This window comes from Balaenoptera ricei, chromosome X (genome assembly GCF_028023285.1).
Source record: "Balaenoptera ricei isolate mBalRic1 chromosome X, mBalRic1.hap2, whole genome shotgun sequence".
In the NCBI taxonomy this organism is placed as follows: Eukaryota; Metazoa; Chordata; class Mammalia; order Artiodactyla; family Balaenopteridae; genus Balaenoptera; species Balaenoptera ricei.
Window position 1 is genome coordinate 29,317,742 of NC_082660.1, and position 14,157 is coordinate 29,331,898.

At 38.8% G+C, this 14,157-nt stretch overlaps 1 protein-coding gene across 6 annotated transcripts in view; it reads right to left on the bottom strand.

The window, feature by feature from the left end:
• DMD (dystrophin) overlaps nucleotides 1-14,157 on the bottom strand; it is a 2,476,968-nt gene that overhangs the window by 544,710 nt on the left and 1,918,101 nt on the right. For all 6 annotated transcript variants that reach the window (XM_059910880.1, XM_059910875.1, XM_059910877.1 and 3 more), the window contains one exon: nucleotides 7,474-7,628. In XM_059910880.1, coding sequence (XP_059766863.1) covers nucleotides 7,474-7,628 — 155 coding nt within the window. The remainder of the gene's footprint in view (nucleotides 1-7,473; nucleotides 7,629-14,157) is intronic.

Sequence of the window (14,157 nt, forward strand, 5' to 3'; positions counted from 1 at the left end):
AACGTGCCAGGCATACTGCAGCCTCAGGGCATTTCCAGTTATTAGAACCCTCCTGGACTGTTTTTCTTCCAATTATCCACAGGGCTCACATCCTTAGGTCCTTTAAGTTTTGGTTAAAACTCACCCTTTCAGTGAGATCTTTCTTTCTTTTTTTTTTTTAAAGTATTTATTTGTTTATTTGGCTGCACCGGGTCTTAGTTGCGGCACGCAGGATCTTTAGTTGCGGCATGTGGGATCTAGTTCCCTGACCAGGGATGGAATCCGGGCCCCCTGCATTGGTAGTGTGGAGTCTTAGCCACTGGGCCACCAGGGAAGTCCCCAGTGAGATCGTTCTTAAGCACCATATTTAAGTAATAGCACTTCTCTTCCACCACTTGCTCACTCACACACTTACACATTCTCAACTGCTTTCCTTCTTTATGTTTCCACATTTCACTTAGCACAATCTTATATACCATACAGTTAACTATTTTATTTGTTAATGTCTGTTTCTCACCTTCTCCTTCCCAGAATGTAGGTAGGCTTCATGAGGGTAGGGATTTTCTCTGCTGTATACCTAGTACCAAGAACTCAGCCTAACTAGCACATACCCAGCACCAAAATATTCACCAAGTGAATGAATTCTTAAAATGTTTATGACAGATGACATTTACTGAGCTCTTACTATGTGCCAGGCATTGTGCCAAGCACTTCACACTTATTATATTACTAGAGAAACTGGAGAATTGCAAAGTAATATCGTTTTGGAAATAAAAGAAGGGAAAGTTTCAACCAGTAGAGTTGATAAACAGGACCAAGGTCAAAAAGAAGTCAAGTAGATGGATAAATAAAATAGGGCAATTAGTTATTATAAAAGTTATTGACAATCTTAATGAGTCCTTTTTTCAGGAAAGTGGAGGTACTGGGGAAGCCAGACTGAAGTGGGTCCCAGCATAGCCAGAAGCTGGAGAGGAAACAATAATGTCAATTACTACTTTAAAAAAATTTTGATGGTAAGGGGAAACAAGGATAGCTGGATAGAAAAGTCGGTATCCTAAAAATGTTCTTTTAGGATGAGGGAACTTGAGCATGATGGTTGGCGGAAGGGGAGGAGGAAGGAGAAAGAAGAAATTGAAAATCCCAGAGAAAGGAAGCAGAACAGTTACTAAAAAAATACGTTGGATAATGTGAAAGAGATCCAGTGTTCAGCTAGAGTAGCTCTTTGCTGCACACAAAATAGGGCTCAATAATTTTTCTCCCTTTTTCTTCTTTTTTTAAAGTGAAAAAGAGAAAGGACCTAGGAATAGAGAAGCAAGGAGTGATTTACAAGGGCTTCATGGTTGCCAAAGATGGAGAACACAAGTGATAATTGTTCAGTTTCTCAACTATTAATTGTAATTATTAAAATTTGAAACATACTATTAGAGCAGACAGGAGAATACTGAGATATTATTTTAAGGATAGTGTATTTGCATGCATGTCCATGCATATGCATATACACATACATACATGTACACACATACATGCTAAATCTTTCTTAGAACTTAGAGAGACTGTTCAGATATCTGGGAGCTTTTGTGAGGAACTTCTATCCATGATGAACCCTCTGATACTAGGATCAGCCCCTCTACTTGATGAGTTTGCTCCTTGCTGATTAGTAGTTGGAGAAGCCCTCCTATAGCTACAGACAGACAATTCAGAGTTAATGCACATTTCTTGTTTAAAGAGTAGCCCTGGAATAGAAATAAGGAAATGAAATCTCATGACGGTGTCATCATAAAGTCATCAGCCAGATGGCAGTCCTTGAAATCTAATCCTTAGAGGCTTCTCACAGTAATATGTAATATCACATCTAATATTATCTTATTCACCAATTCATATCTATTCACAGAGATTGAAGGGAAAGAAATGAACTTGCAGAAGCCCACATTTCTGGCTTTATATGTTAACATGGACTCTATAAGGCATACGATCAGGAAAACAAAATATTTTCTTACATAGGTCACAATGATGATCTATGTTCTGATATGAATTGCTGAACTACAGAGTTTACTTGAGAAGCAGCTTTTGCTTTTATTCATGAACGGTAGAGCAAGTCCTTTTAGGTGCACGAATCTATTTATATTTATCTATATAAAATGGTAATTAAAGGTCCAATAAAAGCCAGTATAGAATTTGAAGATTCCTCTGACCTATTAATAAACTTAAATTGAACACTAAAATACAAAACAAAATTAGCTCACTTTCGTTTTTGATTATGTCTTGAAACTACAGCCTGCCAGTATATGATATCAAAGTAAAGTTCTTCCAAGTTACACTTTTTATGTCTTGTTTAACATTCAAAATTTTAAAACTGAAGTAAAGATTTTATTGCTTTACATAGGCTTCCAAATGCACAAAATTTTTGCATATATTTATCTATATGATTGAAAGTTTCAGTGCAGGCAATATATCAGTGCTCAGTGGTAAAACCTGAACCATGAGAAATGATGTAATCAGAATGCTTTCAACAGTCTCCCCTACCTAAGAAGTCTTGGTTATAGATATACTTCAAAGACATGAGATACTTTTATTCCCCAAACCCAAATATCAATATTAATAATTTCTCCTTTAAAATCATGTTTATTAGGATTAACAGCAAAAGTGTTTATATTCTGTGATAGTTGTAGTTTTTGAGACTTTAAATGGCAACTCTAGAAGATGGATAAATAGAAAAAATAAGGTAGAAACAAGGAAAGAGAATAATGTGAACCACTTTGTAAAGGAAATACTTTTTATTTACAAAATTTGGCAAAATCTCTTTCTGAAGTAATATAGTATGCAATTGTTATAAATGTATGCTAAACTGCTTAGGGGAACATAAACAAAGATGATCTAGAGCAGGACGATCAATAAAATTTTCTGTGATGACGGAAATGTTCGATTTTGGGCTGTCCAGTGGGGAAGCCACCAGTTACCTGTGGCTCTTGAGCACCTGAAAGGTGGCTGATGAGCCGGAAGAAATGAATTTTCAATTTTATTTAATTGTAATACTTTGAATTTAAATGGCCACCTATGGCTAGTGGCTACCCTACTGAACAGCACAAATCTAGAGGAGGAGTATGACGTTACTTCACTTCTGGCTTTAGCTGCACGAGATACTGGATAAAAACATCAAAATGCAGAAGATCACATAAAGACTTTTCTTGTTCTTTATCTACCTAGCATAAGATCTATAAGAATATAAAATAAGAGAAGATGTAGCCAAGTAAAATATGGTTTAATCTGTGCGGGTGACACACATAGCATACACCGAGTGTGAACTTCCCATGTAAAGGTATCATTAGCCAACAGAGCACCCAGCTCTCCTCATGCCCTTTCACACTGACCAGAACAACCACCAAGCCCAAATGGCCCACTTTTATGACCACCCTACGTGAGAGTATACCGTGCATGGATATACAACCTACATGGCTATACCGTATTTACTCAGATTTGACCGGCTGTCTCTCCAGGGAACTTCTTGCTGTCCAGCTACAGCATGACGGTTTATCAGTTTCCTCTTTCCATACCCTTTGGGGCAGACATTCTCTACTGGCTGGCTCAACCCAAATTCCTAGATACTAGAGGTGGTTTTGTGGCATAGTTCTGACCCGAAAGTCCCTGAGAAAGCCACTGTTTTCCTGACACCATCTCTGCCCCTTCTGCCGCTGCTTCTTCCTGCTGGAATGCTTATGTTCTGAGGGAAATGCCAAGAAGAACAAGGAGACTTCAGGGCTGACATTGCTGAGCTACGGCGCCCATGTCGCCACCTGCCCGACTCTGAACTTCTCATAAAGTGACAGAAACAGACCTCCATTAGGTAAGCTGTTGAACTTGGGTTTTCTGTTACTTGAAACTGAAAGCAATCCTAATGGATACATTTTTCTTCTGTGTTGAGTTACTGGCACTCCAGAACACTTGTAGTTAGTAATTTTTTGTTGGTTCATTTACCTATTTAATTAAACATGTTTTGGGGGTAGATACTATGTGCCAAGCTAAGTGCTAGGTCATATGGTGGACAAGCAGCCAAGGTGTATACAGAGCAAACATCCTCATAAGAGACGAAGACCAACAGACACTTACGTACAGTGTAGTGAGATAAGCACTATCACAGAGTGTAGGCTTTGGGGTTGGTAGTCAGAGAAGGCTTCCGGGAGGAAATGGCATTTACACTGAGACCTGGATAATGAATAGAACTTAACCATGCAAAAAGGAAGGAATAATACATCTATCACGTCAGCACATAATAGAGAAGACAGAACATAGCTATGAGGAAATGAAAATAGCTCAATGTTACTTAATTATGGGGAGGGGAGATTGAGGGAGAGCAGAAACTTAGGCTGGAGTTTTAAGGAAAGGCCATAACGTGCAAGATCTTGAAGCCATTGAAAGGAGTGTGGACTGTCTTCAAATAATAACGGATAAGCCACCAAAGCCTTTAAAACTGGGGGGGCGGGGAGGGGGAGCTATATGAATATACTGTATTTAGAAAAATCATCCTGCGTTATGTAGAGAATGGGTAAGAAGCAGGAAGACTAGAAGCAGGGAAGCCAGTTGGGTGAAAGATGTAGTCATTTAAGCAAGACATGATAGTTGAAGAGTAGGGAGGAAGAGAAAACTGGATTTGAAAGCTATTTAGGTAGTAAATAGCTTTGTGATAGCTTGGCTACTGGGATTGTATTCAATAGAAGGAAGAGTCAAGCATGAGTTTCCAATTTGGACAACTGAATGGGTTGTGGTAATGTTCACTGGAGAGGGATCATAGGAAGAGAAGTAGGTTGCATTTGGAGAAAGAGGTTGTAAGAGGACAAAGATGAGTTCAGCTTTGGGCCTATTAAATTTAAAGTTGCCGAGGGACATTAAAATGAAAAGAAATCAATAGGATATGCAGGTCTGAAATTCAACGATCACGCTCAGCTGCAAATGGTATAAATGGAGAGTCATCAGCAGACTGAAACTACACAAGTGGATGAATTTTCATAGAGTATATGTGAGAAAGAAACAGGGAAGAACTTTAGAGGCATGAATCAAATTAGCTTGACAAATCACAGATTCTCTATGGGCTAGCAAAAAATGTAATTTGGCTTTTAACTTTCTATTTTACTTTACCCATTGGAGAAATAACTATATACCTTCCTTAGGTGGTAGCTTTTTAGGGACCAAGTCAAAAAATATAGACTGGAAGCCCCTTCTCTGAGGAATCCAAAGACCTAACGAAAGTGATCAGAAGAAATGAGAGGGCTGTTTGGAGACTCAAGGAGCATGAAAGAGTGGCATAGATGGGATAGACCTCTCTTGAAGCCCTAGTTTTGTAAAATGAGTAAGCCTTCTTTTTGGCTCCTTCTTGGCTTACATTCCCTAAACTCACCAAATTAATCTCTGATCTTAATTTGCCTACCCATAGAGGCCTCTCTTTGAGAAGCAGGTATTTCCCACTGAGATGTTAACTACTGACTCTCTGATACCAATCGATTACATATGAATAAGTCTTCCTGAGCCTAATCTGCCCTCATTTAACTGAACAAACAGCAGATCTGTATTTGGAGCAGAAAGTACAAACCTTGCCAATAAGAGGAGGCAGTAACTTTGAGAATTTTTTTTTTTTATCAGTTCCCTATTCAACCTCATCCTCTCACCACCAGGGTTCTATTGATAGGGCCCCAAATATAACTCCCCAAATTCAGGTTGAGTCTTCTTTTCCATGGCCATTTGAACACCCACTGTCTGGAATTCAGGGCTCGAGCTGCTCTATTCCCCCAGGATGACCAGCTCAAATCCAGTTTCACAGGAGTTTATACTCTTCAATCTTTAACTCAGTTTCAAGATTACCTTAATCTCTCAATTTCCGTGTATTAACAGTTCCTTACTCCTAAGAGTTTCTGCTTAGTTCAAAATCTGTTTTTGTTTTCTTTAATGGTGGCCTTTTTTTCTTAATAAAGGCCACCTACCTGACTTCAGTAAGTCATGTTATCTTCTGGAACTCATTTACCTTTCACTGTGATCTTCCTTATCACCATACAGGTGCTATTTTTGCCCCTGTTTTCTGACAGAGCTAAAAATGAGTACCCAATAATCCTTGACTTACCACAGCATGAACAAGGTAACTCTAAATTATGTACAGTCATCATTCAACAAATATTTACCCTGCAGCATTATCTACAATAGCCAAGATATGGAAGCAACCTAAGTGTCCATCGATAGATGAATGGATAAAGAAGATGTGATGGAATATTACTCAGGTATAAAAAATTGGAATCTTGCCATTTGTGACAACATGGAGGGATCTAGAGGGTATTATGCTAAGTGAATAAGCCAGACAGAGAAAGATAAATACTGTATGATGTCACTTATATGTGGAATCTAAAAAAACAAAACAAACAAAACAAACAAAACAAAATGAAAACAGACTCATATAGACAGAGAACAAATGGGTGGTTGCCCGATGGAAGGAGGGGGTAAAAGGGCGAAATAGGTGAAGGGGATTAAGAGGTACAAATCTCCAGTTATAAAATAAATAAGCAATGGGGATGTAATATACAGCATGAGGAATATGGTCAATAACATTGTAATAACTTTGTATGGGGACAGATGGTTACTAGACTTATTATAGTGATCATTTCATAATAAGTGCAAATGTCAAATAACTATGTAGTATACCTGAAACTAACATAACATTGTAGGTCAGCTACATTTCAATTAAAAAAACACAAATATTTACCAGCTCCCTACTATATCACCTGGTTCAGGATGTGTCAGATAAGAAAGATAGCCTCCGTCCTCAGGGAGGTTAGACTAATGTGAAGGACAAACATTAAACAATTAGTTACATAATTCATGTATTTGTTTATAATTTTGTTTATAATTAGGATAAATGCTAATGAAAGAACAGCACAAGGGGTTAAGAGTGACTAATAAGGAGTCAGGACTTAGTTTGAGGAGATGGTGTCTCTAAGAGCTGTTGATTTCCACAGATATATAATGGGAAGTGAAGTTATGAGTCATGTTACACTACACAAATTTTCCCATTGGGTGTGTGGAGGGAGATACAATGACGGCACCAGAGACAGCTATAACTCCATCATGAAGCCCAAAGTGACTTCCCTGTCAGACTAAAGATGGGGCAGTTTGTGGCATGATGGAATAGAACAATATTTCTTTGGATAGAGTTCTCAAAGCAGACTGATAAATGGCTCTTTCAGCTACAAATCAATCTTTCCTTTTTGTCTAATTGCTTAGTTATGTCACTACCTTTCTGACTGTGGGCAAGTCATTTCATTTCACCAGTCTTCGGGTCCCTCATCTTTAAAATAAGTGGACTTAGGCAAGACTGTGAGTTTGGTTGGCATTTGTCATCTTGGATCCTCCCAAAGCCCTGGTTTAGCAGGATGGGAAAACAAATCTGCACTGTCCACCCAGTGTCACTACCCTATCATTAGAATCAGCAAATAGTTTTAGAAATAACGTAGGTCATACCTTTTATGAATGCTTGCCCAAGAGGCATTGATGTTCTCTGTTATCATGTGTACTTTTCTGGTATCATCTGCAGAATAATCCCGAAGAAGTTTCAGTGCCAAGTCATTTCCCACATCTACATTTATCTGCCACTGGCGGAGGTCTTTGGCCAACTGCTATAGATACACATGGGAAAGAGAATGAATGTCAGTTTTCTCTGAAATCTCTAGTTGCACTTTCTTAAAATGCTTCATAAACAGATTCTTAATCCTTGGGTCAGAGCACGTCTACATGATTGCTTTTAAACTACCGTGTGTAGTTCAGTCAAACATGATAGTATAAGCTAACCCACTTTTCATGACAGAACTTTTCAAATGCAGCATCTTGAGCAATAATCAGTATCAGGTATCTCAATTTAGTAGCAATTAATTGGAAACAAACTTGGCTTAATAGTTTTTATCATGGGAGAGAACAAACTATAAAAATAAGCTCTCAAATAATTGTTGAGTATGTGACATATATCAAAATTTGAACAGAAAACAATATCGCATGTTACTTCTTTTCCTCATCATTAACTTGTTGAATTGTTTATGTAATTAGTGCCATCTACTGGCATTTAACTAAAGCTGCATACGGAAAATATTAAGCATCAAAAAAAAACCAGTGCTGTTATTCTAGTTATGAACTTCTTTAAAGGATCAGTTTATTCATAATACTTTAAAAATATCCTACTTTAAAATCAGAATAAAATTTTAAATATAAGAATTTTGCTAAACCAAATGACGTATGTTTTCTTTTTTAATCTTTAACAATTGAGTATTATCAAACCATGTATTTCATCACTTGAAATATCATATATCAAAGAAAGAAATAAACCAATGATAGGTTTATCTGGATGCATATTAACCCCAAGTTTCTATTAAACATTGCTTCAAGTGCACGGAAGAGGCTTCCAAGCATTACGGCATTATTAAATTACAAAGATAGTTATATCAAATCCAATATAGTGGGTTAAATGGACAAAAGAATAGTAACAAGCAATTCAAACAAGAGAAAGAATAAAAAGTTTTTACAGAAAAGGAAAAAAATCAACTTTCAAAACATGAAAAAATAAGAGTATTACAATTTGACACCAATTAAGTTAAAAAAAATAAAATCCAAAGCTGGAAAGACTGTAGCCTAACTAGCACATTCATATACTACTGCTGGGAACAGCATCTATTAGGACAATTTGGCAATATATATCAAGTGACATACAAATGCTTATTCCCATTGACCCAGTAATCTAATTTTAGTATTTTCTCCCAGTAAAATATTTAAAAGAAAAGACATGCATTATAGGAATAAAGATCTTCATTAGCTAAGATAGTAAAAAATGAGAAACAATTTCAATGTTTAATGAGAGGACATTAAAATAAGGCAATACATCAACCCAATGATCTAATATGCAGTAAATGTGCACAGAAATCACAAGTTAAAAAAAAGAAAAGAACACAATTTCTACCTTCACTGTATTTCTTAAATCTGTAAGAGTACATTGACATGAACCGGAATGATAAAAGAGAAAATTGAAACTAATTGATGTTTCTGAAAAGAGTACTCATTTTTGTTTTAGTATTTGTTCTTTTATGTTAATATGATTTATGATAATAAAAATCAAACACTCGTACTTTTCAACATAGTTTCAGTATATTTGAGTACACTCCTGTTCCTTGAAAATCTATAATCAGTATATAATCTGGCATTTCTCAGTTAATTAGAACATCCTATTCTAGAATCAAACGAAATAATTGCGTTTATTGCATATAGCAAATAGACCCAGATAACAGAACTAGTAGGAAGCAGCTAAAGCCAGTATCACTAACTTTTGCTATAAAAATAAAAAGAGAGACAATTTTTAAAGGCACAGAGTATACTCGCTGTACTACAAACCAATTACAATTTAACCTTGTGGAATTCCTGCCTTTTCTTATATACACCTTTTATCAAGCCCTGCAGTTCCTATTTTCCACTTTTTATATCCTCACACTGTCCAAAAGCCCTTCTGAGGTGAAACACACACACCAAAGGCTTTCCCTTTCTAGAAATTTCCTACAGTACAAAACTACATCTTCTTCCCTTTCCCTCTTCACTGAAGCCACTTTTAACCTACAGTGTTAAAAAGTAATGTAGACATTTTAGGGGGCAAGATGGCGGAAGAGTAAGACGCGGAGATCACCTTCCTTCCCACAGATACAGTAGAAATACATCTACACGTGGAACTGCTCCTACAGAACACCCACTGAACGCTGGCAGAAGACGTCAGACCTCCCAAAAGGCAAGAAACTCCCCACGTACTTGGGTAGGGCAAAAGAAAAAAGAAATAACAGAGACAAAAGAATAGGGACGGGACCTGTACCAGTGGGAGGGAGCAGTGAAGGAGGAAAGGTTTCCACACACTAGGAGCCCCTTCGCGGGCAGAGACTGCGGGTGGCGGAGGGGGGGAGCTTCGGAGCCACGGAGGAGAGCGCAGCCACAGGGGTGCAGAGGGCAAAGCGGAGAGACTCCCGTGCAGAGGCTCGGCGCCGAGCAGCACTCACCAGCCCGAGGGGCTTGTCTGCTCACCCGCCGGGGCGGGCGGGGGCTGGGAGCTGAGGCTCGGGCTTCGGTGCTAGCCGGGAGGGAGTCCGGGAAAATGTCTGCAGCTGCCGAAGAGGCAAGAGACTATTTCTTGCCTCTTTGTTTCGCGGCGTGCAAGGAGAAGGGATTCAGAGCACCGCCTAAACGAACTCCAGAGACGGGCGCGAGCCGCGGATATCAGCGCGGACCCCAGAGGCGGGCGCGAGCTGCGGCTAACAGTGCGGACCCCAGAGACGGGCGTGAGCCGCGGTTATCAGCGCGGACCCCAGAGACGGGCAGGAGACGCTAAGCCTGCTGCTGCCGCCACCAAGAAGCCTGTGTGTGAGCACAGGTCACTCTCCACACTGCCCCTCCCGGGAGCCTGAGCAGCTCGCCACTGCCAGGGTCCCGTGATCCAGGGACAACTTCCCCGGGAGAACGCACTGTGCGCCTCAGGCTGCTGCAACGTCATGCTGGCCTCTGCCGCCCACAGGCTCACCCCACCTCCTCTGTACCCACCCCCCCCGCCCCCCCCCGCCCCCCCCCCCCCCCCCGGCCTGAGTGAACCAGAGCCCCTGAGGCAGCTGCTCCTTTAGCCCCGGTCTGTCTGGGTGGGGAACAGACGCCCTCAGGCGACCTACATGCAGAGGCGGGTCCAAATCCAAAGCTGAACGCCAGGAGCTGTACGAACAAAGAAGAGAAAGGGAAATCTCTCCCAGCAGCCTCAGAAGCAACGGATTAAAGCTCCACAAACAACTTGATGTGCCTGCAACTGTTGAATAACTGAATAGACAACGAATCATCCCAAATTCAAGAGGTGGACTTTGGGAGCAGGATATATTAATTTTTCCCCTTTTCCTTTTTTTGTGAGTGTATATGTGTATGCTTCTGGGTGAGACTTTGTCTGTATAGCTTTGCTTTCACCATTAGTCCTAGGGTTAGGTCCATCCGTGTTTTTTTTTTTTGTTTTTTTTTTTTTACTTAAAAAAATTTTTTTTCCTAATAAATGTTTTCTTAATAATTATTTCCTTATTTTCTATTTTTAGAAATTAAAAAAATTTTAATAAGTTTTTTCATATTTTTTATTTTAAAAAATTAAAAAATTTTTTTCTTAATAAATTTTTTCTTAATTTTTTATTTTTAACTATAAAAAATTAATAAATCTATTTTTAAAAATTAAAAAAAATTTTTTTCTGAACAGATTTATTCTGAAAATTTTTTTTTCTTATTTTTTATTATAATAGCTTTATTTTATTTTATTTTATCCTCTTTCTTTCTTTCTTTCTAATTTTTCTCCATTTTATTCTGAGCCGTGTGGATGAAAGGCTCTTGGTGCTCCAGCCAGGCATCAGGGCTGTGCCTCTGAGGTGGGAGAGCCAACTTCAGGACACTGGTCCACAAGAGACCTCCCAGCTCCACGTAACACCAAATGGCGAAAATCTCTCAGAGATCTCCATCTCAACATCAAGACCCAGCTTCACTCAACGACCAGCAAGCTACAGAGCTGGACACCCTATGCCAAACAACTAGCAAGACAGGAGCATAACCCCAACCATTAGCAGAGAGGCTGCCTAAAAACATAATAAGGCCACAGACACCCCAAAGCACACCACCAGACGTGGACGTGCCCACCAGAAAGACAAGATCCAGCCTCATCCACCAGAACACAGGCACTAGTCCCCTCCACCAGGATGCCTACACAACCCACTGAACCAACCTTAGCCACTGGGGACAGATACCAAAAACAACGGGAACTACGAACCTGCAGCCTGTGAAAAGGAGACCCCAAACACAGTAAGATAAGCAAAATGAGAAGACAAAAAACCACACAGCAGGTGAAGGAGCAGGGTCAAAACACACCAGACCTAACAAATGAAGAGGAAATAGGCAGTCTACCTGAAAAAGAATTCAGAATAATGATAGTAAAGATGATCCAAAATCTTGGAAATAGAATAGACAAAATGCAAGAAACATTTAACAAGGATATAGAAGAACTAAAGAGGAACCAAGCAATGATGAAAAACACAATAAATGAAATTAAAAATACTCTAGAAGGGATCAATAGCAGAATAACTGAGGCAGAAGAACGGATAAGTGACCTGGAAGACAGAATGGTGGAATTCACTGCTGCAGAACAGAATAAAGAAAAAAGAATGAAAGAACTGAGGACAGTCTCAGAGACCTCTGGGACAACATTAAACGCACCAACATTCGTATTATAGGGGTCCCAGAAGAAGAAGAGAAAAAGAAAGGGACTGAGAAAATATTTGAAGAGATTATAGTTGAAAACTTCCCTAATATGGGAAAGGAAATAGTTAATCAAGTCCTGGAAGCACAGAGAGTCCCATACAGGATAAATCCAAGGAGAAACAAGCCAAGACACATATTAATCAAACTATCACAAATTAAATATAAAGAAAACATATTAAAAGCAGCAAGGGAAAAACAACAAATAACACACAAGGGAATCCCCATAAGGTTAACAGCTGATCTTTCAGCAGAAACTCTGCAAGCCAGAAGGGAGTGGCAGGATATACTTAAAGTCATGAAGGAGAAAAACCTACAACCAAGGTTACTCTACCCAGCAAGGATCTCATTCAGATTTGATGGAGAAATTAAAACCTTTACAGACAAGCAAAAGCTGAGAGAGTTCAGCACCACCAAACCAGCTTTACAACAAATGCTAAAGGAACTTCTCTAGGCAAGAAACACAAGAGAAGGAAAACACCTACAATAACAAACCCAAAATATTTAAGAAAATGGGAATAGGAACATACATATCAATAATTACCTTAAATGTAAATGGATTAAATGCTCCCACCAAAAGACACAGACTGGCTGAATGGATACAAAAACAAGACCCGTATATATGCTGTCTACAAGAGACCCACTTCAGACCTAGAGACACTTACAGACTGAAAGTGAGGGGATGGAAAAAGATATTCCATGCAAATGGAAATCAAAAGAAAGCTGGAGTAGCAATTCTCATATCAGACAAAATAGACTTTAAAATAAAGACTATTACAAGAGACAAAGAAGGACACTATATAATGATCAAGGGATTGATCCAAGAGGAAGGTATAACAATTGTAAATATTTATGCACCCAACATAGGAACACCTCAACACATAAGGCAAATACTAACAGCCATAAAAGGGGAAATCGACAGTAACACAAACATAGTAGGGGACTTTAACACCCCACTTTCACCAATGGACAGATCATCCAAAATGAAAATAAATAAAGAAACACAAGCTTTAAATGATACATTAAACAAGATGGACTTAATTGATATTTATAGGACATTCCACCCAAAAACAACAGAATACACATTTTTCTCAAGTGCTCATGGAACATTCTCCAGGATAGAGCATATCTTGGGTCACAAATCATGCCTTGGTAAATTTAAGAAAACTGAAATCGTATCAAGTATCTTTTCCGACCACAACGCTATGAGACTAGATATCAATTACAGGAAAAGATCTGTAAAAAATACAAACACATGGAGGCTACACAATACACTACTTAATAACGAAGTGATCACTGAAGACATCAAAGGGAAAATCAAAAAATACCTAGAAACAAATGACAATGGAGACACGACGACCCAAAACCTATGGGATGCAGCAAAAGCAGTGCTAAGAGGGAAGTTTATAGCAATACAAGCCTACATCAAGAAACAGGAAACATCTCGAATAAACAACCTAACCTTGCACCTAAAGCAATTAGAGAAAGAAGAGCAAAAAATCCCCAAAGCTAGCAGAAGGAAAGAAATCATAAAGATCAGAGCAGAAATAAATGAAAAAGAAATGAAGGAAACAATAGCAAAAATCAATGAAACTAAAAGCTGGTTCTTCGAGAAGATAAACAAAATTGATAAACCATTAGCCAGACTCATCAAGAGAAAAAGGGAGAAGACTCAAATCAATAGAATTAGAAATGAAGAAGGAGAAGTAACCACTGACACTGCAGAAATACAAACGATCATGAGAGATTACTACAAGCAACTCTATGCCAATAAAATGGACAACCTGGAAGAAATGGACAGATTCTTAGAAATGCACAACCTACCGAGACTGAACCAGGAAGAAATAGAAAATATGAACA